The sequence below is a fragment of the Macaca mulatta genome, chromosome 15 (assembly GCF_049350105.2).
Source record: "Macaca mulatta isolate MMU2019108-1 chromosome 15, T2T-MMU8v2.0, whole genome shotgun sequence".
NCBI classification, from domain to species: Eukaryota; Metazoa; Chordata; class Mammalia; order Primates; family Cercopithecidae; genus Macaca; species Macaca mulatta.
In genome coordinates, this window is record NC_133420.1 from 7,571,529 (window position 1) to 7,598,591 (window position 27,063).

At 48.6% G+C, this 27,063-nt stretch overlaps 1 protein-coding gene and 1 long non-coding RNA gene across 11 annotated transcripts; both read left to right on the top strand.

Annotated features, from left to right (window-relative positions):
- The first annotated feature begins 8,965 nt into the window (after positions 1-8,965).
- On the top strand, positions 8,966-17,361 carry FCN1 (ficolin 1). 10 transcript variants are annotated; one of them, XM_015116399.3, is made up of 9 exons: positions 8,966-9,178; positions 10,469-10,582; positions 12,123-12,176; positions 12,507-12,542; positions 13,322-13,354; positions 13,793-13,920; positions 14,327-14,456; positions 15,669-15,803; positions 16,902-17,361. In XM_015116399.3, the coding sequence occupies exons 1-9, from the start codon at positions 9,076-9,078 to the stop codon at positions 17,147-17,149; spliced, it is 981 nt and encodes a 326-aa protein (XP_014971885.3). In that variant the 5' UTR covers positions 8,966-9,075; the 3' UTR covers positions 17,150-17,361. The 10 variants fall into 10 exon arrangements, with proteins under 10 accessions (XP_014971885.3, XP_077823273.1, XP_077823266.1 ...); XM_077967147.1 differs by having other exon boundaries at positions 16,947-17,361; XM_077967140.1 differs by having other exon boundaries at positions 13,322-13,920.
- A 3,570-nt stretch (positions 17,362-20,931) lies between these two features.
- Positions 20,932-23,540, top strand: LOC144334966 (uncharacterized). Its single transcript, XR_013405309.1, has 2 exons — positions 20,932-20,993; positions 22,213-23,540. It is a non-coding gene; the product is annotated as an uncharacterized LOC144334966 (long non-coding RNA).
- The last annotated feature ends 3,523 nt before the right edge of the window (positions 23,541-27,063 follow it).

Consider the following 27,063-nt stretch of genomic DNA (forward strand, 5'->3'; position numbering starts at 1 on the left):
AAAGTCATAATTAGGCCTAACATAATATTGCTGTCCTTCGTACAACTGGAAGCACACTAATCCTTAACCTAAATGGTATTACATGAAGTTAACAACACTTAAATATTGATATGAAGTCAATACATCTTATGTCACATGGTAGAAGGAAAAAGAAGAAATAAAGTGAAGATATTTTCTTAGTACAAGGGTATACATGCACAGACATATTCCTAATAAAATAAGGACGAAATACTCATGACTTGGCTCACTGCAATCTCTACTTCCCAGATTCAAGCGATTCTCCTGTCTCAGCCTCCGGAGTAGCTGGGATTACAGGTGCACGCCACCATGCCTGGCTAATTTTTAGTAGAGTTGGGTTTCATCATATTGGTCAGACTGGTCTTGAACTCCTGACCTCAGGCGATCTGCTCGCCTCGGCCTCCCAAAGTGCTGGGATTACAGGCGTGAGCCACCGCACCTGGCCCATTTCACCATTCTATCAATCCAACTACTTCAGGACAATATTATGTTCTGCTGGCCTAGAGGTCTTACTTCCAACTACTTCAGGACAATAGGGAACATGTTAAGACCAGTGAATTCTGTGAATATGAGCCCACTGCCACAATTCCTTAGCTGTAAAGTGAGTGCCTTGGTCAGAGGCAATGCTGTGTGGAATACCATGATGGTGGATAAGGCATTTCGTGAGTCCACAGATGGTAGTCTTGGCAGAGCATTGCATACAGGATAGGCTAACCCATATCTGAAGTGTCTATTCCAGTGAGGACAAACCACTGCCCTTTCCATGATGGAAGAGATCCCATATAATCAACCTGCCATCAAATAACTGGCTGATCACCCTGGGAAATGGTGCCATATCAAGGGTTCAGTGTTGGTCTCTGCTGCTGGCAAACTGGGCACTCGGCAGTGGCCACAGCCAGGTCAGCCTTGGTGAGTGGAAGACCATGTTGCTGAGCTCATGTGTAACCTCCATCCCTGTGGTGATGGCCACTTTGCTCATGGGCCCACTGGGCAATGAGAGGGGTGGCTGGGGAAAGAGGCTGAGTGGCATCCACAGAGCGGGTCATCCTATCCACTTGATTGTTAAAATCCTCCTCTGCTGAGGTCACCCACTGGTGAGCACTCACATGGCATACAAATACCTTCCCAGTTTTTGACTACTCGGAGAGGTCCATCCACATACCTCTTCCCCAAATTTCTTTGTCACCAATTTTCCAATCATGCTTCTTCCAAGTCCCTGAGCCAAACCATTGGCTACAGGCCATGAATCAGTAAATAATGGCACATCTGGCCATTTCTCCTTCTATGCAAAGTGCACCAGGTGCACTGCTCGAAGCTGCCCACTGGGAAGATTCCCCTTCACCGCTGTCCTTCAGGGATGTCCTAGAAAGGGGCTGCAGTGCTGCAACTGTCCACTTTAGGTGGTGCCTACCTATCGTGGAGAACCATCTGGGAACCAGGCCCTCGTCTTCTCTTCCTCTGTCAACTGATCATAGGAAACTCCCCATGAGGCCATCAGTGCAGGCTGGGGGAGAGAAAGGAGGGTGACAGGAGTGGAGACAATGAGCATTTGAGCCACTTCTTCATGTAACTGACTTGTGCCTTCAGGACCTGATCAAGCCCAATCACGTACATACCACTCCCATTTGGTGATGGGATGCTGCTGTGCACGACCCACTTTACGGCTAGATAGGTCAGAAAGCACCCAGTTCATGACACACAGTTCAGGTCACGTGGGGACTTGATGACCCATAGTCAAACTTTCAGTTTCCTCTAAGGCTCAGTCACAGGTCAAGAGCTGTCTCTCCAAAAGAGAGTAGTCATCAGCAAAAGACGGCAGGGCCTTGCTCCAAAATCCTAGAGGCCTCCGCTGTGATTCACCTATGGGGGCCTGCCAGCGGCTCCAGACAGCATCCCTGTCTGCCACTGACACCTCAAGCACCATTGGATCTGCTGAGTCATATGGACCACGTGGCAGAGCAGCTTGCACAGCAGCCTGGACCTGTTGCAGAGTTTTCTCCTGTTCTGGACCCCACTCAAAACTGGCAGCCTGTGGGTCACTCGATAAATGGGCTGGAGTAACATATCCAAATGAGGAATGCATTGCCTCCAAAATCCAAATAGGCCCACTAGGCATTGTGCCTCTTTCTTCATTGTAGGAGGGGCTAAATGCAGCAGCTAATCCTTCATCTTAAAAGGAATATCTTGACAGGTCCCACACCACTGGACCCCTAGACATTTTCCTGAGGTAAAAGTTCCCTGAATTTTAGTCAGATTTATTTCCCACCCCCCAGCACACACATGTCTCACCAATAAGTCCAGTGTGTTTGCTACTTCTTGCTCACTGGATCCAATCAGCATAATCTCATCAATGTAATGGACCAGTGTGATACCTTGTGGAAGGGAAAAACAATCAAGACCTCCGCAAACAAGATTACGACACGAAGCTGAGTAGTTGATATACCCCTGAGGTAGGACAGTGAGGGTATGTTGCTGGCCTTGCCAGCTGAAATTGCTTCTGGTGAGCCTTATGGACAGGAATGGAGAAAAAGGCACTTGTCAAGTCAATGGCTGCATGCCAGGTACCAGGAGATGTGCTAATCTGTGAGAGCAATGAAACCACATCCGGTACAGCAGTTGCAATTGGAGTCACCACTCAGTTAGGCTTACGATCATCCACTATCATTCTCCAAGATCCATTTGTCTTCTGTACAGGCCAAATGGGAGAGTTGAACAGGGATGTGGTGGGAATCACCACCCCTGAGTCTTTCAAGTCCTTGATGGTGGGACTAATCTCTGCAACCAAGAGACTCTTCCCGTTGATTCTTCAACAGGAATCCACAGTGCATGCTCCAGGACTCTTGAACCCTCTTCATCTCAAGGTACTGACTGTACTGTGTGCACCCACCCTAAACTACTCCGTCGTGATCCCCTGACCCACACCACTGGAAGATCCACCCTAAACCAGACTTGGAGCTCTCGAGAAGCCAGACCTTCCCTTTCCTTCCTCTCCTGCTCCGAGGCACTGCTGTGGCACTCTGAGCTGGGACTGTCCCTCACTGCGGTGAGCCAGGAACTCAACTTTGTCCTGTCCACAGTTGTTGGGGATATTTGGACAGTGTCATTTGAGTCTCTGCCGTTCCTCCCGCATATGTGGAGTCCCCAGCTAAAGTGCCTGGGAGGGCTTCTCTGTGCAGTCATCAGCATGCAGCTTCTGGGGTGTGCAGACCCACAGCAGGTATGCAGCAAGCCCCCCCGTTCTCTTAGGTGGCTTCTTATTACGTGGCATTGTTAACTGTATTACCTGAGCTTCAACAGGTGAGCACAGTGTGGCACGCCCATGGCAAGCATAAACCGGTTATAAGGATGTTTCTTTATTTCAGGAACAGCAAGGACAGCTGGGCACAGTGCCTCATGCCTGTAATCCCAACACTTTGGGAGGCTGAGGTGGGCAGCTCACCTGAGGCCAGCCTGGCCAACATGGCGAAACCTTGTCTCTACTAAAAATGCAAAAAATTAGCTGGGTATGGTGGCAGGTGCCTATAATTCCAGCTACTCAGGAGGCTGAGGCAGGAGAATCACTTGAACCTGGGAAGCAGAGGCTTCAGTGAGCTGAGATCGCGCCACTGCACGCCAGCCTGGGCAACAGAGCAAGACTCTGTCTCAAAAACAAAAAACAAAAAACAACACAAAAAACAAAAACGGAAACAGCAAGGACCCCCAGGTCCACTGAAGCAGAGGGGAAGTACTGCACGGCACACCCTGGGGGTGAGGAGGCCACAGAGGCTGTCCTGGGGATGACTAACTCCGGGAGGAAGTGGAGCAGGACCCCGTTGGCTGCCCTGGTTGTAATCTCGAGGGGCAGGGTGTGGTGAGGGCATCTCCACCATGATCCACACAGCAGCCTGTGACTGATCCTCTGTCATCTGCCAGAAGGACCCTTCCTGGGGCTTGGGCAGCCAGGCTTTTTGCTAGATTATATTTTCATTTTGTTGCAGCCACACTTCTTCACTTCATGATAAACCGTCGCATTTTACCTCGTGAGAGTTTCTGCCTTGCTGACCCATGAGGTCGGCACCCCTTGGGGGTGACCATGGTCCAGGGGGAAGGAATTCCCTCTGTCCACTCCGACCAGCCCCACTCTGACCAGCCTCACTGGCTGGCCTCTCCCTCTGGATCCTTCCAAGGCTCATCTCAGGCTGCAGACCCAGCACGTGGAGCAACAGCCAGGCGAGGGGCTGCTCAACCTCCCAGAAGCCGGAGCCGCAACAGGGAAGCGAACCAGCAGCCGCTCAACCTCCCCAAGCCTCCTGGAGATAGCTGGGCTGCAGCTTGTGGTGGGAGCAATAAAGGACGATGATGGCCCTTACGTGTTCTGTTTATTTTATTTAAATAGTTTGTTTAAGCTTGCTCTTTTAAGTGAAATGTAATACCCTTTCACCAGAGAGCATAAACTAAACATGCATCACCCAATGAAACCATAACCCATCGCCAGCCCCCGGTGTGCCTTCCAGTCCTCAAGGCTCCCGCTCCTAAGGGAGCGGTCTTAAAGGGAGCGGTCGTCTCACTGGCCCCTCCCAAGGGAACGGTCGTCTCACTGGCCCCTCCCAAGGGAGCAGTCATCTGACTGGCATGGTCTGCACCTTTCCCTCCACATTGCCACTGAGTGTGCATTCCTTCACACTGTGGTTCAGCTTTGCCCACTTTCAAACTCTGTACAGATGCAACTGAACCGTTTGCTTTCCTTAGTGCTGGCGTCCTGGATGCTCCCTGTGCTTGCGGATTTCAACAAAGCTTTTGCATGAAGCTGGAATCGATCATTGTATGGGTCCCGAGGATGCTCCAGTATGAACGAACCTTAGCTGACGGGCCCCTTCTGCTGCAGATGGATGTTTGGGTTATTTCCGGGATGGGGTTGGACATTTTCACATGTGTCTTCTCTCCAGCTGGGCATACCTTTCTGTTGAGGAGAACTGAGATGAACATCGCTGGTTATGGAATATCTCCAGCTGGGCATACCTTTCTGTTGAGGAGAACTGAGATGAACATGGCTGGTTATGGAATATGCTGGTCATAGGGAATTGTTGGGAATACGACCAGTTTTCCAAAGTGCTTGTACTAAGGTTTCCGACACATCTTCACCAAAACCTGGCAGGGTTAGCTGTTTTGAAAAATTTTAGTGTATGCAGTCACCTCATGAGATTGAAGTTTTCATTTCTTGGATTAGTTGTGAAGTTGAGCATGTTTTCATACTCCCATCATCTATTAAATATTATCTTTTATCAGTGTTTGTTGAAGTCACTTTCCCACTTTCTACAACATTGTTGATTTATAGAAACCCTTTATTCTAAATATAAGTCTTTTGTCACTTCTGTGTGTTGAAATCCCTCCTCCTTCCCTTCTCCCTGGCTTGTCTTTTCCCTCCCATGGTGATATATTTTGAAAAAGAAATAATGTACTTTCATGATCAATTTTTCGACTTGTCCTTTATGGTTTGTGATTTTCCATCTTATATGAAATACCTGCAAGGCTATTGGAGATCTTGTAATATGATCTAAAACTGCTGTTTTCCCTCTCACATTTGGGTCTACCATTCTCCTGACATGAATGCTTTTCGTCTGATAAAATTTAAGTGTCACTTCTTGTTTTTCCATATGACTATCCAGTAGTTTGTGCCACTCACTGAAAGTTTATTCTTTCACTATTGCTCTGCGGAGCCACCATGTCATAAATCAAGGGTCCATATGTGCCTGGATTTGTTTCTGGACTCCCTACTCACTTCCCCAGGTTTGCAGTGTACGCCCAAGCCAGTACCACACTGCCTCCATCACTATCGCTTGATAACAACTGTTGGCATCACTTAAAGCAACTCGCCCTTCTTTTTTCTTGCTCAAGAGTATCATGGCTATCAGCCCTTTGCCTTTATATAAATTTTATTTATTTATTTATTTACTTATTGAGACAGAGTTTCACTCTGTTGCCCAGGCTGGAGTGCAGTGGTGCAATCTTGGCTCACTGCAAACTCCACCTCCCGGGTTCCAGCGATTCTCCCATCTCAGCCTCCTGAGTAGCTGGGATTACAGGCATGAACCACCATCCTCTGCAAAATTTGTTTTGTTTTGTTTTTTTGAGAAGGAGTCTCACTGTGTCACCCAGGCTAGAGTACAGTGGCTCGATCTTGGCTCACTGCAACCTCCGCCTCCTGGGTTCAAGTAATTCTCCTGTCTCAGCTTCCTAAGTAGCTGGGATTACAGGTGCTCAACACTGTGCCTGACTAAGTTTTGTATTTTTAGTAGAGACAGGGTTTCACCATGTTGGCCAGGCTGGTCTTGAACTCCTGACCTCAAGTAATCCACCTGTCTCGGCCTCCAAAAGCGATGGGATTTCAGGTGTGAGCCACTGCACTCGGCCCTTTATATAAATTTTAAATTCACCCTGTCAATTGTCACAGAAAATGGTAGTTTAATTGATAATACAGTGGATATCTAGATAAATTAAGGGAAAACAAATATTTTTCCTATATTTGGTATTCTAATCCACACACATAGAATATCCTTCTAATTATTTTAATCTTCTTTTAGGTCTTTCAGTTCCTGTTTGATAGTTTTGTACACAGAAGACCAGCATGGATGTTGTTAGATTTATTCACAGTTATTTGACTTCGGCATTGCTGATACAAATTTTTTAAATTTCATTTTGAAATTCTTTGAGGCTAGTTTTTAGAAGCACAATTGATTTTTGCTAAACTTTTTATTCTGCTTGTTTATCTTTAGAATCTCTTGAATTTTCTACATCCTCAATCATATCTTCAGAAAATAACAATCTTGTGTCTGCCTTTCCCATCTTTTTATGGTTTTGTTTTCTTTCCTACTGCACTGGACAGTGACATGCAATACACTGTTGACCAGAGTGGTGATGACAAGCATCCTTATTTGTTCTCAGTCTCTGAGGATGGTTTTCCATTTTCCCTGTTAATTATGTCACAGCTTCAGTATCCACAGCTTCCAAACACCCCTTTCTATATTCTGTTGTTTCTGTTGGTCCTTATACCTGTTGTCTTTTATTTCCACGAGCCTGGTTATCGTTGATTGTGTTCTAAAATTTCATTTGAAAAAAATAAAACACTTTGCAGAAATAATGACCTGGGATGATGCCATTCTCCTTCACAGAAGATTTTTGTTTCCTTTAGCTAGGAGCCTGGGGTCACAAGCAATAATTCCAGGAGCTGAGGTTCCTTTCCTGGGGACATTTAGATGTCTCAAAACCAGTTTTCAGCCCATGTGAAGGTTGGTTATTGCTTCACATGGGCTGTTGCTAGGGTGCAGCCCTTCTGAAAGCCGACCCCAAACCCATACCTTTGGCAGGCCCTAGCCCCAGTCTTTGACCTTAAGCTCTGCAAGATAGTGAAATAACTGCCCAGCTTCTCACCTCTCTTTTGGAGATTGGCAAATCCCTGTGCAAAAAGAGGTCTCCATGACTAGTTTCACTTCTCTAAGATTTCTGTGGCTCCCAAGACCTTGGCAAAGTGATCCTTTACTACATCGCTAGCTTGATTGTGCCTTCAAGCAAATCTCTTTTTAAAGGTTTCGTCTGTTTGTTCTTAATAAGATGGCACCAAATACCTAAACTGCCATTGCCAGGAGTCAAATGACTTTTACTGATCTGATGTTAAGATATTTTAACTTGCCAGAATCTTGCATTCTTTCATACTCTTGGGCTCACATACTCTTGGGAACGTTAGCTTGATATCTGAATGTGTTGTTGACTTCTTACCTGAAATAAACCTATGGACGATGCAAGGAAGAGGAGGTCCCCTCACACCCAGGGGGCAGCTGGCAAATGGAATTGAGGGGCACAGACCTGCTGGCTCTCTCCCTGTTCTGACCCAATCCCAGGTGAATGTCACTCCTGAATTGGATCCTCTCCAATAAAGGAGGTCGCACCACTGACACCCAGACCTCTCCCGCCTGGGCCAGTAGCTCAGGGACATTAAGCGATGTCTGAGGCAATGAAGCCCCCCGCCCCTGTCTCTCAACATGCTGGAGCCAACACACACAAACACACAGAGCCTAGAGTTGTTGTGGTGCCCACAGAGCCTGGACACAAGGTTCTGTGTCTCCTGGGCCCCCCACCCCTGGACCCCCCTCCACTTCTCTCCCATGTGGGGAGCCAGTGAGTTTGCAAACCCAGTTTACACACGCTGGCCCAGAGAAGTTGCAAACCACAAAACAGCACCTCTCCCTGCTCCTCGGTCCCACTACCATCTGACTCTCCTTAGTGACCATTTCTATACCTCCTACCAATCCCACACAAAGTGCCCACAACGCGTCCTGGCTAAGCACGATTCACGGCACGAGATGTGGAGTAGGAACATGGCCTCAAGGATTTTGGGGGGACAAGAGGCATCCCCACCTTCAGGTGAAATGAACAATCCCGGTGATCCACAAGACATTAGACAGACTTGAGTCCAATGCCTGGCTCTTACTAGTGGAGGGACTTCAATTTCTCCAGCTGTAACTTTCAAATAATTGATTCCACCCAATGGGGCTGGCGTAAGATGATATGATGCAAATAGTATTTGAGACATAACAGGTGCTCGACATTTTTCTCCTCCCCATCCACGTTAATCGCCTGATGCCTGACACACCCTGAATTTTCTGGGAATAGATGAGGCAAGGAAACGTCTTCAGCAAAGCCTTCCTTATCCCCCAAGGATAAGGTCAAGTTCTCCAATTATTGCTTGGGGACAGCTGGGGAATGGAAAGGGGTGTGGGAGTGTGCTCTCCTTAAGCCACAAACAAAGTCAACCCTTTCCAGCAGAGGGGTCTTGGGAGATCTCTGGACCGGAAGCAGCTTGTCTTTGCTGGGGAAGAGAGCCCAACGGGGCGGGCATCTTGCTGGAGCCTAGTGGAAGGAAACACCCTTTGAGATGACCTCATACCTCCTGTTGGTGCAACGAAGCAGCCCATAGGAAGTGGGTGTCCCCCAGGGAGTTGAGAAACTGTGGCACAAGGCGAGAGCTGGCTTCCTCTGCCCCATTAGAGCTGGGAGACTCTTCGGAGTCAAAGGCCAGAGAGCATGGAGCTGAGTGGAGCCACCATGGCCCGGGGGCTCGCTGTCCTACTAGTCTTGTTCCTGCATATCAAGGACCTGCCTGCCCAGGCTGCTGACACCTGTCCAGGTGAGAAGAACCCAGGTTTTCTGGTCCCAAAAAGCTGGTAACAACCCCATTCATTGACACTCGGGTGTCCCAGGCAAAACCTTTTATGCACATCTTCCTGCAAAGATGCCCAGCAGGTCTGTTCTATCCTCAGGCAAGGACATGGAGGCTCAGGGCAGCTGAGGCGTCACCCAGGGTCATGGAGGGATAGGGGGGTGATGTCACTTCAGGTCTGTCTGCCTCAAAAGCCCAGGATTTGCCCCATGGAGCTTCACAGATGGGTCTGGAATCTGTCACTGAGAAGGAAGAAAATACTGTTGACTTTATCTTCTTACGGGCTTACTGGAGAGGCCCTCTAATACGGTGGCTGCCACACTGACTTGGGGGGTTTGTTAAAAAGGCAGATTTCTGGCTCTCCCCCAAAAGAGTCAGAATCAGTCGATAGGGGCAAAGGTTTGGACAGTGACGAGGTGTTTCCCTCGTTGATTCAGGAGCAGGTGGTTCTGTGACAGTCAGTGAGAGACTGCTCCTAAGGACGGCCCGGCCTCCCTGGCTGATAACATATTTATGGAGGAAACATAAATAGTAAATTACAGCCTAGTGGAAGGAGGACAGGAAACACAGAGAGGAAACACCCCAAAGATGGCAGCTGCCGTGTCTCCAGTGAAAGCACTGCTCCGTTCCAGTCTCTAAGAGGGCCCTTAGCAGGGCGTGTAGATTTTGTAATGAACAAAATGAAAAATATTTCTTCAAAGAAGTAGACAACCTTGGTTTGGCTCCAGCTGCGCCACACTTGGCTCTATGTCCCTGGACCCCACACTGCCTCTCTCCAGAGGATCTAGAAGGCCCCTTCCATCCCAGTAATTCCACAACCACATTCCCAAGGTCTGGGAGGGAAAAGGCTTTGTCAGCCTCAATTCCCCAAGTTTCTTAGAAACATTGATTGTCATTGGTTACTGCAAGAGCCCACTGTTTATTAACTCTTTCTAAATGCCACGAATTACACTAAGAGATTAAAATGCACATTCTCTAATCCAGCCCTGGCCACAACCTTGTTATTATCCCCACTTGGTAGCCCAGGGCACAAAGCCCAGAGGAGTTAAGTGACTTGCCCCAGGACACACAGCACTGAGGAGATGAGGCTCCGCTATGTCGGGGTAGTCTCCAACGCCAGGACTCTGCCCCCACCACGTCTCCGCCTCACCAGTGCCCGAGGGGCGAGGACAGACCAAGGCCCCAGCAGAGCAGAAAACCTCACTTCCCAGCCACTGTTGGGCCAGGCACTGAGTGGGCGCCTGTGTTTCTCTGCAGAGGTGAAGGTGGTGGGCCTGGAGGGCTCTGACAAGCTCACCATTCTCCGAGGCTGCCCGGGGCTGCCTGGGGCCCCAGGACCAAAGGGAGAGGCAGGCATCAATGGAAAGACAGGTAGGTGCGGGCCGGGTGGGGAGGCCAGGCATGGCGGGGGCACTGGCTCTTGCTCTTTTTGAAGCTAGATGCTGAGTTGAGCAACACCCCCACCATGATTCCTAGATCGAGAGCCTGGGTCGGGCCCCTGCTAGAGCCAGGGACAGAGCTGACTCCCAGGGCCCAACAGGGTTCTGAAATGGAGGCAGTGTCTTTCCTAACTATTTCATGAGCTCACATTTGGACACGCTTCTGTAGCTCTGTCTCCTAGTCCTTGATCCAGTTCCAGCTTTGCTTGGCCACTGGCATGACTTCTAAGCTCTATGTCCCTCCACCTTCTCACCTGAAATCTGAGGTGACCACTTTCTTCTGCACCTGCCTCATATGGGAAAACTGAGGCTCAAAGAAGTCAGAGACTTTCCTACTTGACAAACCAGTAAGGAGTGGGGATGGGACTTGGACCAGTCTACTTCAGGGCACAGAGGGTGCCCTAATCCTGAGCCCTGAGCTCTGCATGCGGGTCTGCAGGGAACGTGGGAGAGCCAACAGCAGGTACCTGCCTTGGGTGGTTTGGGGTACCCCCTAAGCATGGTGTAAGGCAGATGTGCATAAAAGCTCGGAAAGGGCGCTGCCTTAGAGGGTGAGCTCCCCATGCCTGGAGGCATTCAAGGTGATGCCTGCAGAGCACTTGGCGGGGATGTCCCAATGTAGATGGGACAAGCTCAAATGTCCCCATGACTTGGACTTTCGCTGACGTGTCCAGGCTTCCGTGTGGGTGTCCAGGGCCAGGTCCTCTGTGTCCACTCCGCAGGCTGGACCTGAGAGTGGGGTCTCTATCCCCTGTTGAGGGAACACTGGGGAGGAAGCCATTCCCTGGCAGGAGAAGAATCAAGTCTGGCTCGGACGTCCCTTGAACCAGGCTTCTACCAGTGGGCATGGCTGGCCAGTATACCCTAAAGCAAGAACCAGTCCCCACACACTCTAGCCAGCAACCGGGATCAGCGAATGGACTGGGGGCTGCCTCTTGGCTGGCATCGGGGAACGGGAGGGTCCCCTTTCTGGTCGGAACCGCATGGAGGGCTGTGTAACACCACGGGAGTTCAGGCGCACGGTGGAACCGGATCCTCCCTGACGGCAGCGGCCGCACGTGGGGCTCACCCTCTCTGTGTGGGGATGTGGTAGGACGAGGCTCTCAGAGGACGCATTCATTGCTCCAGAACATGGTCCCTTGCTAGACAGTAGAGCTCTGTGACGGTGACTTGGGCCCAGGCTTATGGTCAACAAAGGGTGAAACCCAAGATGCTCCCAAGGCACAAACAGGAGCCAGGAGCACCTTGCCTTGAGCCCAAGGTGGAGTGCAGGCCCCTCCATCACTCCCTCACCTCCATCTGCGGTCACCCCCCGGCTAAGTCCACGGCTCGCAATTCTGAGGGTTCCTGGAACCAGAATGGGTTCAAGGCAGAGTTGGGGAGGGTCAGGACTTTATCACTTGGGGCAAAGATTTCCAGGGAGAATTGTTTAGGTTGCATTTTTCTCAATGATATGTCTTTGGAATTTTCAGGAGAACGCGGTATCCCTGGAGCCCCTGGAAAGGTGGGACCAGTGGGACCCAAAGGTAACCAGGGGGCAGGGAGCGAGGAGGCCTTGAGCAGGGATGTTGGAGCTGTCTGTAATGAAATGAGGGAGGGCGAGACAGAGACATAGACACAAAGAGAGGGTGGGGAGACATCAACAGAGAAAGACAGAGGAAGGTAGACAGGGGCCCTGTCATATTCCAGGCCTCGGGGCCCCTCCCCAACATTGAGACCTGAGCGTTGTGATGCCTCAGTGAGCCTGCAGGGCTGGGGAGATGCAGTGCCCCAGGCCAGGAGCCCACCCTGGGGCCGGCCTCTCCGTGGCCCACACGTCCGGGGCCAAAAGCTCATTCTCCTGCATCTTCCTCCAGGAGACCGAGGAGAGAAGGGGATGCGTGGAGAGAAAGGTGAGCCACCGGTGGACACAGGCAGGTGCCTCTGCAGCCTTTGTCCAGGGGAGGGGTCTCGGAGGCCTCAGTCCACCCACCCACCGCTCACCTCCCTGTCAATCTGGGCTGTGGGCAGGGAGGGGCGGAAGGAACCCGGTGGGCTTTGCTGTCAGAATCCGTGAGGGCTCAAACCCCGGTGTCTACAGCAGTCACTCCCAGTGGCCAGCAGGACCACATCAGTGTGTAGATGGTGACACTTTAATATTTCAATTTCTGTCTCACTTATGCTTATTTATTCAAAAATTGTAAAAGTTTAAAAAAGCCGAATGTGCAACACTCTAAGACACAGTCCCACACTCTGCCTACAAAAGCAAATGAGAAGCAAAGCCGGGGGCTGAGGGTCCACCGATATCTGTGTCCCAAGAAACAGATGCCAGGGCGGAGGCAGGGCAAGCTTGGAGCGACCCTGCCAGGCTTGAAGAGTTGTTCTGCTGTTACCAGCGGTGAAGGCTCCACTAGGGGTCCAGTTAGTCCAGCAGGACCCGCAGCACCTGCCACAGCCCGCGAAGCTCCCGCTGCACAGCAGGGGCCTACGGACAACCATGTGGCCGGTGCCTCTGGGGAAGCAGAGTGTGGCCACCCTCCCCTAGGCCTGTGCCACGTGTCCTGGAGACATCAGAGGAGCTGCCTTTGCCCATTCTCTATTCTGTGCTCAGGGAGCCACCGGGGCTGACCGGGACGAGGGTTCTGATGCTCTGATTTCAAGCTTATGATGAGTGTCTCCTCTCCCCACACAGGAGATGCTGGGCAGTCTCAGTCTTGTGCGACAGGTGACTGGTCATACCCTGACCTCGGTACCCAAGCCTTGCCCCGACCTCTAGGGCCAGCTGCACGCGTTCACGCCACAGACTCTAAGGAAGAACCCTGTCTGCACCTATCATCCCCCTCAATCACTCGAGTAATGGGCAGCCATCGCCTGAATCCCTTCCGTGACAACCTGGGCTCCACTATTATAATCTACCCCAGAAGGCCGGGTGCCCAGGAGCCAAAGGTGGGGGAGACACTGGGAGCTGGGAGGGTCAGGCCGACTGGGCGTGGCCATCACAGCTGCATGGCCCTGGGAGCCATGTCCCTGTCTAGGCTTCGGAGTCCTCCTCTGTCCGCACAGAAGCCTGTGGCCCTGCTCCTCCCTGCCAGGTCTCCCTCCCACTGCCCCTGCCCTGCCCAGGGGCCCCATCCTGCAGCCATTCCCTGGGTTCCCTTCCCAGGTCCACGCACCTGCAAGGACCTACTAGACCGAGGGCACTTCCTGAGTGGCTGGTACACCATCTACCTGACCAACTGCCGGCTGCTGGCTGTGCTCTGTGACATGGACACGGACGGAGGGGGCTGGACCGTGAGTGGGAGACTGAGGGGCCCTGGGCAGAGGTGGTCAACCTGGGAGACCCGGAGTCCAGGCTGCACACCTGGCTGGAGAACACACTCTGGAATTCTCTATTCCCCTGGTCGGGGACAGAGATGATGGGGGAGGTGACCCGTGGGTAAAAGTCCAGGCCGTGGGGGAGGCTGGGAGGGGCCTGGCGCTCTCTTGCTGTGTGCCTTGGGGCTTGTTGCCTCCCCCATCTGAGCCCCCATTTCCTCCTTCCTCCCGTGGGGTCTGTGAGGAGACCAGGTGGGCGTGCTGGGGACCCCAGCCTGCGACGCTCTGCCAACTACAAATGCTGCTCCTCTGGAGGGCGGGTCCCCCGTGCTGTGGGACGTCGGTCTGTCCCCCCTGTTCCCGTCCCCTGGCTCCTCCACAGGTTTTCCAGCGGAGGATGGACGGCTCCGTGGACTTCTACCGGGACTGGGCCGCGTACAAGCAGGGCTTTGGCAGTCGGCTGGGGGAGTTCTGGCTGGGGAACGACAACATCCACGCCCTGACCACCCAGGGTAGGGCCGCTGCTGGGGCTTGGGGGTCAGGGGGCCCTGAATGGGGGTGCCCCTGCCCCTTAGGCCTGGGCCACCAGGAACATAAGCGCCTCTTGGCCCACAGGGGAGTGGGCCCTGAGCACACTCAGGGTGGCACTGGGACCTCTAAGGGCTGCGTCCCCTGCCGTAGGCTCTGGCAGCACCGGGAAGGGAAATAGAGCTCTGGGCTGAAGGCCTCTTCAGGTCTTGGCCCCACTGGCATCTCACATCCTGAGAGTGGGAAGCAGGAGAGAGACCACTGGGGCTTGGGGTGGCCTTCATCTCCGGCTGTTGATGTGCCTCTGAAGCTTGCATATTAGTCCCATGGAGAGCCCATGCTTGCCTCCTCCAGCCCACGCCTCAGCAGGCCCCCTGCAGCCGCACCCACCCGAGTGAGAGGGCCTTGCCCCAACCATCCGGGGCAGGGAATGAGTTTTGCAGCTGGCCCTGAGGCAGTCTGTATCATCGCTGGTCCATTATCCCTGCCCACTGCCCCATGGCATGATTGAAGGTATCCACTCAGGTGCCTCAAATTCCTGCAAGAGAAACTACAATTATAGCTTTGCCCACTCCTGCATTAGTGGCTCACCAACCCTTAGAAAGAGAAGGTACACTTTCAAAATGAAAGAATGCTCCCTTCCACCCAGTGAACTCCAGTGGGGCATGTTCAGGTCTCCAAAATAGCGGGAAAGGTGTTTAGAAACAGAAAGCCATCCCTGAGGGCCTGATAGCAACAAGAGATTTTCCACCATTCCCGGTTGATTTTTTTCCTGGATGCCACATTCAGATATCCCTTAAGAATGTATCCATCCCCAGCTGGGCACGGTGGCTCAAACCTGTAATCCCAGCACTTTGGGAGGCTAAGGCGGGTGGATCACAAGGTCAAGAGATCGAGACCATCCTGACCAACATGGTGAAATTCCATCTCTACTAAAAATACAAAAAAAAGTAACTGGGCATGGTGACACATGCCTGTAATCCCAGCTACTAGGGAGGCTGAGGCAGGATAATCACTTGTACCCAGGAGGCAGAGGTTGCAGTGAGCTGATGTTGTGCCATTGCACTCCAGCCTGGGCAACGAGAGTGGAACTCTGTCTCAAAACAAACAAACAAAAAAAATTACCCATCCCCAGCTCTCACGCCTGGTGACAGAAAGATCTTGAAGGCTGGGACCTTAACATCTTTTTCCAACAGGAAGCAGCGAGCTCCGTGTAGACCTGGTGGACTTTGAGGGCAATCGCCAGTTTGCTAAGTATAGATCATTCAAGGTGGCCAGTGAGGCGGAGAAGTACAAGCTAGTACTGGGAGCCTTTGTTGAGGGCAGTGCGGGTGAGTGTCTGCTGGGCGCCGGGTGGCCTGAGTGGGGTTTGGGAAGCAGAGAGATCCTGGCTGTGTCTCCCCTGGTGACCTTGGGCCCTCCCCTCTCTGAATCCCGTTTCTCCATCTGTCAAGCAGACACTAGCACTGGTGTCTCTATAGAGTGTGAGGCTCACAGGACATAGCGGCTGGCGTTCCTAAGGCTATGTCTGCCGCACAGTGAGCCGTCTGGGCAGGGCTGAGATGACCCACCGGCGTCACCCGCTGAAACCTGGAAGACAATGTCCTTTTCTCATGGGTGCCTTGGAGCTGTTTCCCAAACTGTGCTCCATGGAACACCAGCTTTGTGGGACATTCTCTACCAAAGGGAGTCTCGGGCTGCATGATTTGGGGAGGCATTTCCTACAGGGCGTCTGCTTGGGGAACTCCCAGTGCACATTCGTTCATGAAAGGCGCTGAGAATTGCTACGGCAGGAAGCCTGTGTAACTAACTGCTCCACGGAGCAACCCAGTCCCAGGGGAGCCTTGGAAATGACAGCCTTGGAGTCTGTGCGGTCCTCTCTCAGGCACGATCTCACGCGTGACCTCCAAGGAAGGCAGCAGGGCAGGGAATGTCATCCCCATTTTGCAGGTGGTAAAACCGAGGCTCAGGGGGTGACACTTCTCAGCTGTAGGAGCCAGGGATGAGCTTCGGGCTCAGGGCTTGAGACGGAGGAAGAGCCCCCAGGTGAGGGCTGTCCTGCACCTACCAAGGGCCACCAGGGCCCCAGGGGACGTGGGGAGAGACCAGAAGGAGCGGTGCAGGCTGGAGGAGGGAGGCCATCCCAGGAGAGAGCACGAGGCCGTACAGTTTAGGGGGGCCCTGGAGGAAACAGGTGGTTGCTGGAGCAGGGGCCTCAGGTTGTGGAGAGGAATTTCCAGACCAGATTGCCAGAGGTTGCCTCCTGCTTCCCCTTCCTCCAAGGCCTGGGTGGGTCCTTTGCGCACCTGTACCTCGGCTCATGCATCTCTAAAGTGAGGCTGGCTCTGCTCAGGGGCAGGATGTGGGGAGAGTCTCACGGTGGCACGGCTTTTTCTAGCATCTGCAAACCCCACATTTTCTGTGAGCAGGTAATTCTCTAGGGGCCCACAACAACCACTTCTTCTCCACCAAAGACCAAGACAACGATGTGAGTTCTTCGAACTGTGCTGTGAAGTTCCAGGGAGCCTGGTGGTACTCCGACTGTCACGCTTCAAACCTGAATGGTCTCTACCTCAGAGGACCCCATGAGAGCTATGCCAACGGCATCAACTGGAGTGCGGCAAAGGGGTACAACTATAGCTACAAGGTGTCAGAGATGAAGATGCGGCCCGCCTAGCTGGGCCAGGACCCCTCCACACGCACCTGCTGGTGGGGAGGCCACACCCACAAACGCTGCGGCATGGAAGTTACCCCGTTTCCCCAGCCAGACGCACTCCCATGACGCCCACAGCTGCCCCTTTGCCCCCAGCCCGGTCAACCTCCCACATGCCCACAACCTCACCAGAGGGAGAATTATGCTTCTAAATATGTTTGCTTTGGGACAGACAAGTTTGTACAGTTTCCGTATGTGTTTCTTGAACACCAGTGGTTTTGATCACCTTCCTACATCTGTTGCACGGCAGGTGTTTCCCTGGAATTGGCCAAGTCAGGAAGAGTCAGGACCTTCACTTAGCAGATGGCATTACCGATGTTCAGGGAGGTTGAGTGACTTTTGCAAGGATTTTCCACCTCTAGTAATTGACACAGGGTGATTACTCCATCCCCACCTCCGATTTTCCACCTCCAGTAATTGACAAAGGGCAATCCCCACCTCCATCCCCAGGCCGCCCCGTCCCCCCAGGCCTCACTCACAGCACTTCGCACTCCTTGAGAAAAGTCACTTTGGGGTCCAGAAGACACTTATGAAAAAGGGGGAAAGTTTAGTAGGAACTTTTCTGCTTCCCACCACGGCAGACTTCGTGCTTTGGGCCGGCTGGCTGCTGAGAAGAGAGAAACACTTAGCACTCACCCCCAGGAAGAGAGCGTCTGGTCAGCCACCTGCACAGAGAAGATTCCGAAGAGGCCTTCCTCCCACACACAGACCTCAGCTAGGGGGTACTGCGGACCTCAGAGGGAAAAGCTGCACAAGGCTGCTAGGAGATGATGGAGAAGGGGCTTCCCCAGCTCCCAGGCCCGGGAGATTTCTCAACCATGACCTAAGAGCCATCAAAGGCAATGTGGTAGTGTGACCCCATTCCAATCAAGAGCTCCCACTTACCAAAGGACACTAAGAGAACCGAAGGAAAGCCAGAGGGGCAGAATCGCTGGGTGGCACACACATCTTTAGTTTTCCACTATTGCCACAACCAGTCACCACAAACGGAGTGGCTTGAAACAACGGGAACTCGTCACCTCCTGGCTCGGTAGGTCTGGAGTCCCAGGGCCTTACTAGGCCAGCAGGCAGGACTCAGCAGTGGCAGGTCCTTCCAGGGTTCTAGGGGAGAACCTGCTTCCTTGCCTTTTCCAGCCCCAGGGGTCACTGGCATTCATTGGCTGAGACTCCTTCTCCCAACCCCAAAGCCAGCGGCACCACATGTCTCTGACCCTTCATCCATTGTCACCTCTCCCCCCAAGCCCCACAGGACAGTCTCTCCACTCCTGAGACTCATGGGATTAGAGTAGGCCTACCCAGATAATCTGGGATCCTCTCCCATGTCCAGGTCTCTATCTCCAACCACATCAGCAAAGTGTCTTTTGCCATGGAAGGCATTTGCAGGCTCTGAGTTTGTGTGTATTAGGGCAGGACATCTTTGGCTGAGCAGTGGTGGGGGCGGGGAATTATTCTGCCTACCAGGCCCTATACAAAAATAAATATATCACAGGTTTCTATCTGAAAGAATTCCTGCAAATAATAAAAGAATTAGAGCAGCTCAGTTTGGAGGAAAAAAAAAAAGGTATGAGACGTGAACAGACACTTCACACAAGATGTCATGCAGAGGAGCAAGGTATTTATCAAAAGGTGCTCCACTTTTCACTTACCAGAGAAATACAAATTAGCACCCAAAGGAGTCACTGCTACATCCCCCTCATCTGAGCCACAGAAGTTAGAAAGAGAGACAGCACCAGTGTCAGAGGTGACTGTGGGAGGGGGGTGTGCATACACTGCTGGTAGCAATGCAAATTCATGGAACCAACCTGGAAAATGGCTTGGCATCAACTGTTGGAGTAGAAGACACACAGTCCTGTAACCTGCCTATTCCACCTCAGGGCCTGGATGTGGCCATCTTGTGTCCCAGGTGGCATGGCCAGAAATCTTTACAGCCAAATACTCACCATAGCACCAAACTGGAATCAGCCCACATACCCATCAGGAAGAGAATGGATGTGAAAACGTGCAAGGATAGCCATTGGGTAGAACGCCAGACAGCCATGACAATGACACAGTGACACCTACACACGAGAAGCGTGAGTCTCACAAACATGGCAGCAAAAGGAGCCCTTTCAAGAGGGTGTGTGCTGTGGATTCCATTGTAGATAAAGTTTTTCAGAAACAAAAGTAGCCGATGGTATTTTGGATGCATATTTAGGTGGTAAACATATACAGGAAAAATAAGAAAGTGATTGTATTTGAGGGTGGGACTGCATGGTGGCTGGGACAGGACAGGGGCAAGCCTTTGGGGTCCTGGCAATGTTGTTTCTTGACCTGGGTGGTGACTGTAAGGATGTTTGTTAACCAGTGATGGAAATAATTAAGCTATACTTTTGCTTTATGCACTTTTGGATACATGTTATGTTCCACAATTTAAAAACTACTTATAAAGAAACTGCACTTGCTTAGATCCAGGAACATGAGCTACAGGCACATCCTTCTCTGATGTCCAGTGTTCTTGACTCAATACCTGTAAGGAGAAGTCCTTGTAGCCCACTGGGGGCCAACCAGACCCTACCACGCCCCTGCCACAATCTCTAGTCCATCACAAAATCCACCACTGGGAGAGTACTTTCGTCCCTCAGTAGGTAAGCATTTTTACAACCTAGGAAGACTCAGCGTTAAGTCTAGAAATGATTAATATAAATATAAAATATAAATACGATTAATATAAATATAAAATATAAATACGATTAATATAAATATAAAATAGCCATAGAAATGTCTGTTTGTTTGTTTGTTTGTCTGTTTTTGAGACAGAGTTTTACTCTGTCACGCAGGCTGGAGTGCAGTGGCATGATCGCAGCCTCCCAAGTAGCTGGGATCACAGGTGCACACCACCATGCCCAGCAAATTTTTTGTATTTTTAGTAGAGATGGGGTTTCACCATGTTGGTCAGGCTGGTCTTGAACTCCTGACCTCAAGTGATCCACCCGCCTCTGCATCCTAAAGTGCTGAGATTACAGGCGTGAGACACTGTGCCTGGCCAAAATATGCCTTTTGTATTAAGGAATCTGGACAGGTTTGATTTTTCACAGTCTTAAAATGTTTACATAATTTGGCCTATTATGAAGAACCTCACAAATCCAATATAAAATGTGGAACTAGCTAATCAAAATCATCTTGTAATTTTACATGGAAATCTTAGTGCATTTATACACAGTATTGGAATACTTAAGAGACTTTGGGTGCACTGCATTTCTAAGTTAAATTATTAAATTTCTTAAGATTAATTAGTGCTAAGGAGATTTTTCTCATTAGACAACTGAAACACTGAAGGAGAAATTCGAGCGTATTCCACTTTTTATTGCAATTTAAAATGTTCGCAGGTATTTAAAGAACTAAATTTATGGTATCCAAAAGCTTTAAAAAGGTGACTTTTAAGATTTGCAGGTCTTATAAATAGAAAAACAAGAACTGTAAGCCAAACTTAAAATATTCAGGATGAATTGAGTTTTCGAATTTGTAGCTTTCAGAAACTGAACATTAATTTTAAGAAGCAAAGCAGGCTGGGTGCCGTGGTTCACGCCTGTAATCCTAGCACTTTAGGAGGCTGAAGCGGGTGGATCGCTTGAGGTCAGGAGTTCAAGACCAGCCTGGCCAACATGGTGAAACCTTGTCTCTACTAAAAATACAAAAATTCACCAGAAATCGCTTGAACCTGGGAGGTGGAGGTTGCAGTGAGCTGAGATCGTGCCACTGCACTCCAGCCTGGGCAACAGAGCGAGATTCCATCTCAAAGGAAAAAAAAAAAAAAAAAAGGCCAAGTGCAGTGGCTCAAGCCTGTAATCCCAGCACTTTGGGAGGCCAAGACAGGCGGATCACAAGGTCAGGAGATCGAGACCACCCTGGTGAACACGGTGAAACCCCGTCTCTACTTAAAATACAAACAAATTAGCCGGGCGTGGTGGGGGGTGCCTATGGTCCCAGCTACTTGAGAGGCTGAGGCAGGAGAATGGCGTGAACCCGGGAGGCAGAGGTTGCGCAGTGAGCCAAGATCGTGCCACTGCACTCCAGCCTGGGCGACAGAGCGAGACTCCGTCTCAAAAAAAAAAAAAAAAAAAGAAGCAAAGCAAGCTTATGAAGAGATGAAGAGTCTTTTCCCATCGCCAATTCCTCCCCAACTCACATCAGCAGAACTGAGAGAGCCTTTGTGATTTGAGGGATGAAACTGAATGGGTGAAAAGATATCAAGCTCTCCTCCTCTTGGGCCAGTGCTGTTCTTCCCGGCCACGGGAACTCTCAAGTAGGAGTGTAGGTGTGGCCCCATCCAGCAATATTTGGGCATTTGTGGACGTCCACACAGTGTTGTTTCTGTTCTTTTCCTCTCCTTCCTCATCTTCTCTCGTCTTTATTGAGCATTTTTATTATCCTCTCACCTCCTCTATCAGCTTATAACTTGTTCATTCTTTTCCTACTCTTTTGGTGTTCATGCTTGCCATTGCAATATATAGCCTTGATTTTTTACGGTGTACTATAAATTATTCCTTCTACCGCTTTACCAATGAAGACTTTGAAACACCTTTAACTACATTAACTCCCTTCTGCTTTTTATGCAATTGTTGTCACCCATTCTATGATACATTTATTTAAAGCCCTGCAAGAAATGGCTATCAGTATTGTTTTGTGCAGTCAGTATACATCTTTACCACATTTTTACACTTTATGTTGCCCTTTATTCCTTTTTCTATTTCTTTTTTTTTTTTTTGTTCTGAGATCATCTTTATTTTTATTTTTTGAAACAGGGTCTCACTCTGTCCCCCAGACTGGAGTGCAGTGGCATGATCTCAGCTCATTGCAACCTCCACTTCCTGGGCTCAAGCAATTCTCCTGCCTCAGCTTCCGATGTAGCTGGAGCTACAGGCATGCATCACCATGCTGGGCTAATTCTTGTATTTTTTGGCAGAGATGGGGTTTCACCATGTTAGCCAGGCTGATCTTGAACTCCTGACTTCAAGTGATCCACCTGCCTCAGCCTCCCAAAGTGCTAGGATTATAGATGTGAGACACCATGCCCGGTCTCATATATCTTTTGATGAAAGTCTGCTGAGGATGAATTCTGTCCACTTTTGTTATCTGAAAACATCTTTATTTTGCCTCATTTTAAATAGTATTTAGATTGGGTGTAGACTTCTATATTGCCAATTAGTTTCTTTCAGCACTGTAAATACAGATGTCCAGGATTTTCAGATTTAGTTATTTCAGCTGAAAAGCTAGCTGAAAGTCTTGTTGCTCCTCTGAAGGTAATATGACTTTTTTCAAAAAATACATTTATGAGTTTTTTTTTTCTTTGCCTTTAGAGTTTTACTACAAGGCGCCAGGATGAGACTTTCTCTGAATTTGTCTTGCCTGGGGTTCATAGAATCTGTGACTTGATGTCTTTCATGAGTTTTGAAAAATGCGAGCCATTATCTCCTAAATAGTGCTATTACTCTGCTTCCTCTTCTCTTCCAAATATTTCAGTTACACCGATGGTCAATGTTTGCTCATGTCCCATATGTCTCTTCTGCTAGTTTCTGGATTTGTATTCTTTTTTCCTTTTCACATTCAGTCTGGATATTTTCTCCTGACCTATAGTCCAGTTCACTAATAATGCTTTTCACTGTATCTAATTTGCTTATAAGTAGAAAACCATTTACTGAGTTATTAATTTCAGTTATAGAATTGCCAGTGTAGGCTCCAATGCTTGGCTCCACTTCTCCACTTTTTCACGTATTTTTTCCACCATCTTCCATTTTCTTCAACATACCAGTCAGAGTCGTTTTTAAAGACATTTTAAACACCTCAGTGGCCTGTGGATCTTATCTTCTGTTTTTGTTTGTTTGTTTCTTTGTTTCTTTTTAATCTTAGCTTTTTGGCTAATGTCTTTATTACACACTTGTAGGGTTTTGATTGAATGCTAGACATAGTATACAGGAAAGCAGAAAGGATTTTCTTTTTAAGTCAGATTTTTTGAGGTGTAATTTAAATACAGTAAAATTCACCTATTTTAGTTCAGTTCTAAGAGTTTCCTCCATGACCTTTCCTTTGGCCCATGGTTTATTTAAAATTGTGTTCCTTTACTTCCAAATTATTGGGGATTTTTCTAGACATCTTTCCATTATTGATTTCTGGCTTATCTCTGTCAGGGTCAGAGAACATACTTAATATGATTTTGATTATTTTAAATTTGCCAATGTTTATTTTATGGCCCAGAATATGGTCTATGTTGGTGAAAGTTCAATTTGAACTTGAAAAGAATATATTTTATGCTGTTGTCTATTGACATGTCGAAATGTCTGTATAAGTAAAATAGATGAATAAACTGATTGATAGCGTGGTTCACCTCTTTTATAGTCTTACTGATTTTTCTGTTTAGTCATTCTGTTGATTACTAACAGAGAAGCATAAGCTTTCTAACCATAATTGTGGGTTAATCTGTTTCTCGTTTCAGTTCTAGCAGCTTTTTGCTGATTTTTTAAGTTGCAAATTTTTTTAGGTGAATGCACTTCTGGAACTGTATTGTGTCCTTGTTGAATTGTCCCATTTATCAACATGTAATAGCATCCTTTATTCTTGATAAAAGTCTTTGCTCTGAGTTTCACTTTGTCTGTTATTCATATAACCTTTCTAGTTTTCTTTTGCTTGGATTTTACATACGTTTTTTCCCCCACTTTACTTTTAACAACTCTATATTTTTTAGTTGAGGTTGGGTTTCTCATAAACAGCATATAATTGGGGTTTTTAAATCCAATCTGAAAATTAATGTCTTTAATTTCGTGTTTATACCATTTACACATAATGTAATCATGTATGAGGCTTAACTGAAACCTACTATCTTGCTAGTTGTGCTGTACTTGAATTTTTTTTTAGTATTCTGTTTTAATTGACCAACATTTGACTGTATCTCTTTGTGTAATTCTTTTAGAGGTTGCTGTGGGCATGACTATGTATACGTAACTTTTCTCAGTATACTGAGAGTTGAAATTGTACTACTTAGAGGAAAACACAGCAACCTTGCAATGATATAGGTTACATTATACTACCTCCACATTTTGCAATTATTAAATGTATTAGATCTGCCTACCTTGAAAACCCATCAGACAGTCTTTTAACTTTTGCTGTCAACAGTCATACACATTTTTAAAAAAAAAAACCTTAAGAGGCAAAACATAGTGTGATTTTTTATTCAATTATTTGTCATATCTGTTGCTCTTTCGTTTCTGAAGTTCTGTACTTTCCTGCTTTCATTCTCTTTCCAACCTAAGAACTTTCTTTAGCATTTCGCTTACAGCAGCTCCATTGATGATCAGTTCGCACAGCGTTCCTTTCCTTGAGAATGTCTTTATTCCACATGCACACATATGTTTATACGGGCACTATTCACAATAGCAAAGACTTGGAACCAACCCACATGTCCATCAATGATAGACTGGATTAGGAAAATGTGGCACATATAGACCACAGAATACTATGCAGCCATAAAAAAGGATGAGTTCATGTCCTTTGTAGGGGCACAGATGAAGCTGGAAACCATCATTCTGAGCAAACTATCACAAGGACAGAAAACCAAACACCACCTGTTCTCACTCATAGGTGGGAATTGAACAAGGAGAACACTTGGACACAGTAAGGGGAACACATCACACTCCAGGGCCTGTCGTGGGGTGGAGGGAGGGGGGAGGGATAGTATTAGGAGATATACCTAATGTAAATGACGAGTTAATGGGTGCAGCACACCAACATGGCACATGTATACATATGTAACAAACCTGCACGTTGTACACATGTACCCTAGAACATAAAGTATAATAATAATAAAGAAAGAATGTCTTTATTCCAAGTTTATATCTGAAGAATATTTTCACTGAATATAACATTCTGAGTTTACAGTTATTTTCTTCCCATGCTTTAAACATGTTATTCCAGCCTGGCCACAGTGTCTCATTCCTGTAATCCCAGCACTTTGGGAGGCCAAGGTGGGAGGATTGCTTCAGTCCACGAGTTTGAGGCTAGCCTTGGCAACATAGTGAGAGCCCATCTCCACAAATAATAATAATAATAATAATAATGATAATGATAATAGCCAGGTGTGGTGGTGAAGGCTTGTAGTCCCAGCTACTTGGGAAGCTGAGGGGAGAGGACCACTTGAGCCTGGGAGGTCAAGGCTGCAGCGAGCCCTGGTCACACCACTGCAACATGTAATAGCACCCTTTATTCAGCAGAATAAGGGTGAGACAGCAGAGTGAAACCCTGTCTCAAAAAAAAAAAAAAAAAAAAAAAGTTATTTCAGTGTCAGCTGGCCCCAGTGGTTTCTCCTCCTCCTCCTCCTCCTCCTCCTCCTCCTCCTCCTCCTCCTTCTCCTCCTCCTCCTCCTCCTCCTCCTCCTCCTCCTCCTCCTCCTTCTTCTTCTTCTTCTTCTTCTTCTTCTTCTTCTTCTTCTTCTTCTTCTTCTTCTTCTCCTCCTCCTTCTTCTCCTTCTCCTTCTCCCTCTCCCTCTCCCTCTCCCTCTCCCTCTCCCTCTCCCTCTCCTTCTCCTTCTCCTTCTCCTTCTTCGTCTTCCTCTTCTTCTTCTTCTTCTTCTTCTTCTTCTTCTTCTTCTTTCCCTTTTTTTTTAGTAGGAGCTTTGTTCTTGTTGCCCAGACCAGAGTGCAATGCCGCAGTCTCAGCTCACTGCAACCTCCGCCTCCCAGGTTCAAGCGATTCTCCTGCCTCGGCCACCCAAGTAGGTGGGATTACAGGCACCCACTATCATGCCCAGCTATTTTTTTGTATTTTTAGTAGAGATGAGGTTTCACCATGTTGGCCAGGCTGGTCTTGAACTCCTGACCTCAGGTGATCCACCTGCCCTGCCTCCCAAGTTGCTAGGATTATAGGCATGAGCCACTGCATCTGGCTCCCAGTGGTTTCTTGTAAGAAACATGCAGTTGTTCAGATCATTGTTACCTTATTTGTATAGCACATAATGTGTAGCTCTGTTGTTTGTTGTGCACACATTTAGAATTGCTGTGTCTTTTTAGTAAGTTGACCCTTTATTATTATATTCTGTCTCTGGCAATTTTCTTTGCCTAAAGTCGCTTTTATCTGATATTAACAGAGCCTCTCCTGCTTTCTTTTGATTAATGTTTGCATAACATACATTTTCCCATGCTTTTACTTTCAATATGCTTATACCATTATATTTGAAATAAGTTTCTTTTAGACTGAGTATGCTTAGCCAGGCTTTTAAATACACTCTGACAATCTTTCTCTTTTAATTGGTGCATTTAGGCCATTTACTTTTATGTAATTATTGAAATGTTAGGACTCCTCATTACTGCTGGGTGGGAGTAGAAGATCCAGCTCCTCAGCAGACCTGCCCTGGTACCTCTGTGAATAGGAGAGTTGTGTGCCTCCTTACTATTCTCCATGAGGTCTCTACTGGCACCATAAGGGGAGGGGTGGACTCATTGCTACTGCAAGATGGTGAAAGTGCTGAATCTCCACTAGGACTCTCTGATACCAGCCAGTGGAGAAGGAGATGAGCAACTCATAACTGCTTTGTTGGGCTGGAAGTCTAGTTTCCCCATGTAGACTCCACTGACACTGCAGGGGTAGAGGGGACTTGTTACTGCTTGTGCACAGAGGAGATGAAAGTGCCTTTTCTGATACTAACCCATTCAGCACTAGAGGGTGCTGGGATGCCTCATTACAGTTCAATGAAGGTGGAAATCTAGGCTGTCTACATAGCCTTTGCTTGTAGGGGGAGGAGACAGGTCACCTCCAGCGTTTGACTGGAATAGAGCAATTATTGTCTAAAGTTTTCTATCTTGCTCGGCTGCCTTCTTCTTGAACCATTGGATAGAGAGAGCAGTTTTTTTTTT

Coding starts and splice junctions, on each gene's coding strand:
- FCN1 (XM_077967140.1), top strand. CDS start 9,076: ATGGAGCTGAGTGGAGCCACCATGGCCCGGGGGCTCGCTGTCCTACTA. Junction 10,583..12,122: donor AGGCATCAATGGAAAGACAG/GTAGGTGCGGGC, acceptor TGGAATTTTCAG/GAGAACGCGGTATCCCTGGA. Junction 12,177..12,506: donor GGGACCAGTGGGACCCAAAG/GTAACCAGGGGG, acceptor ATCTTCCTCCAG/GAGACCGAGGAGAGAAGGGG.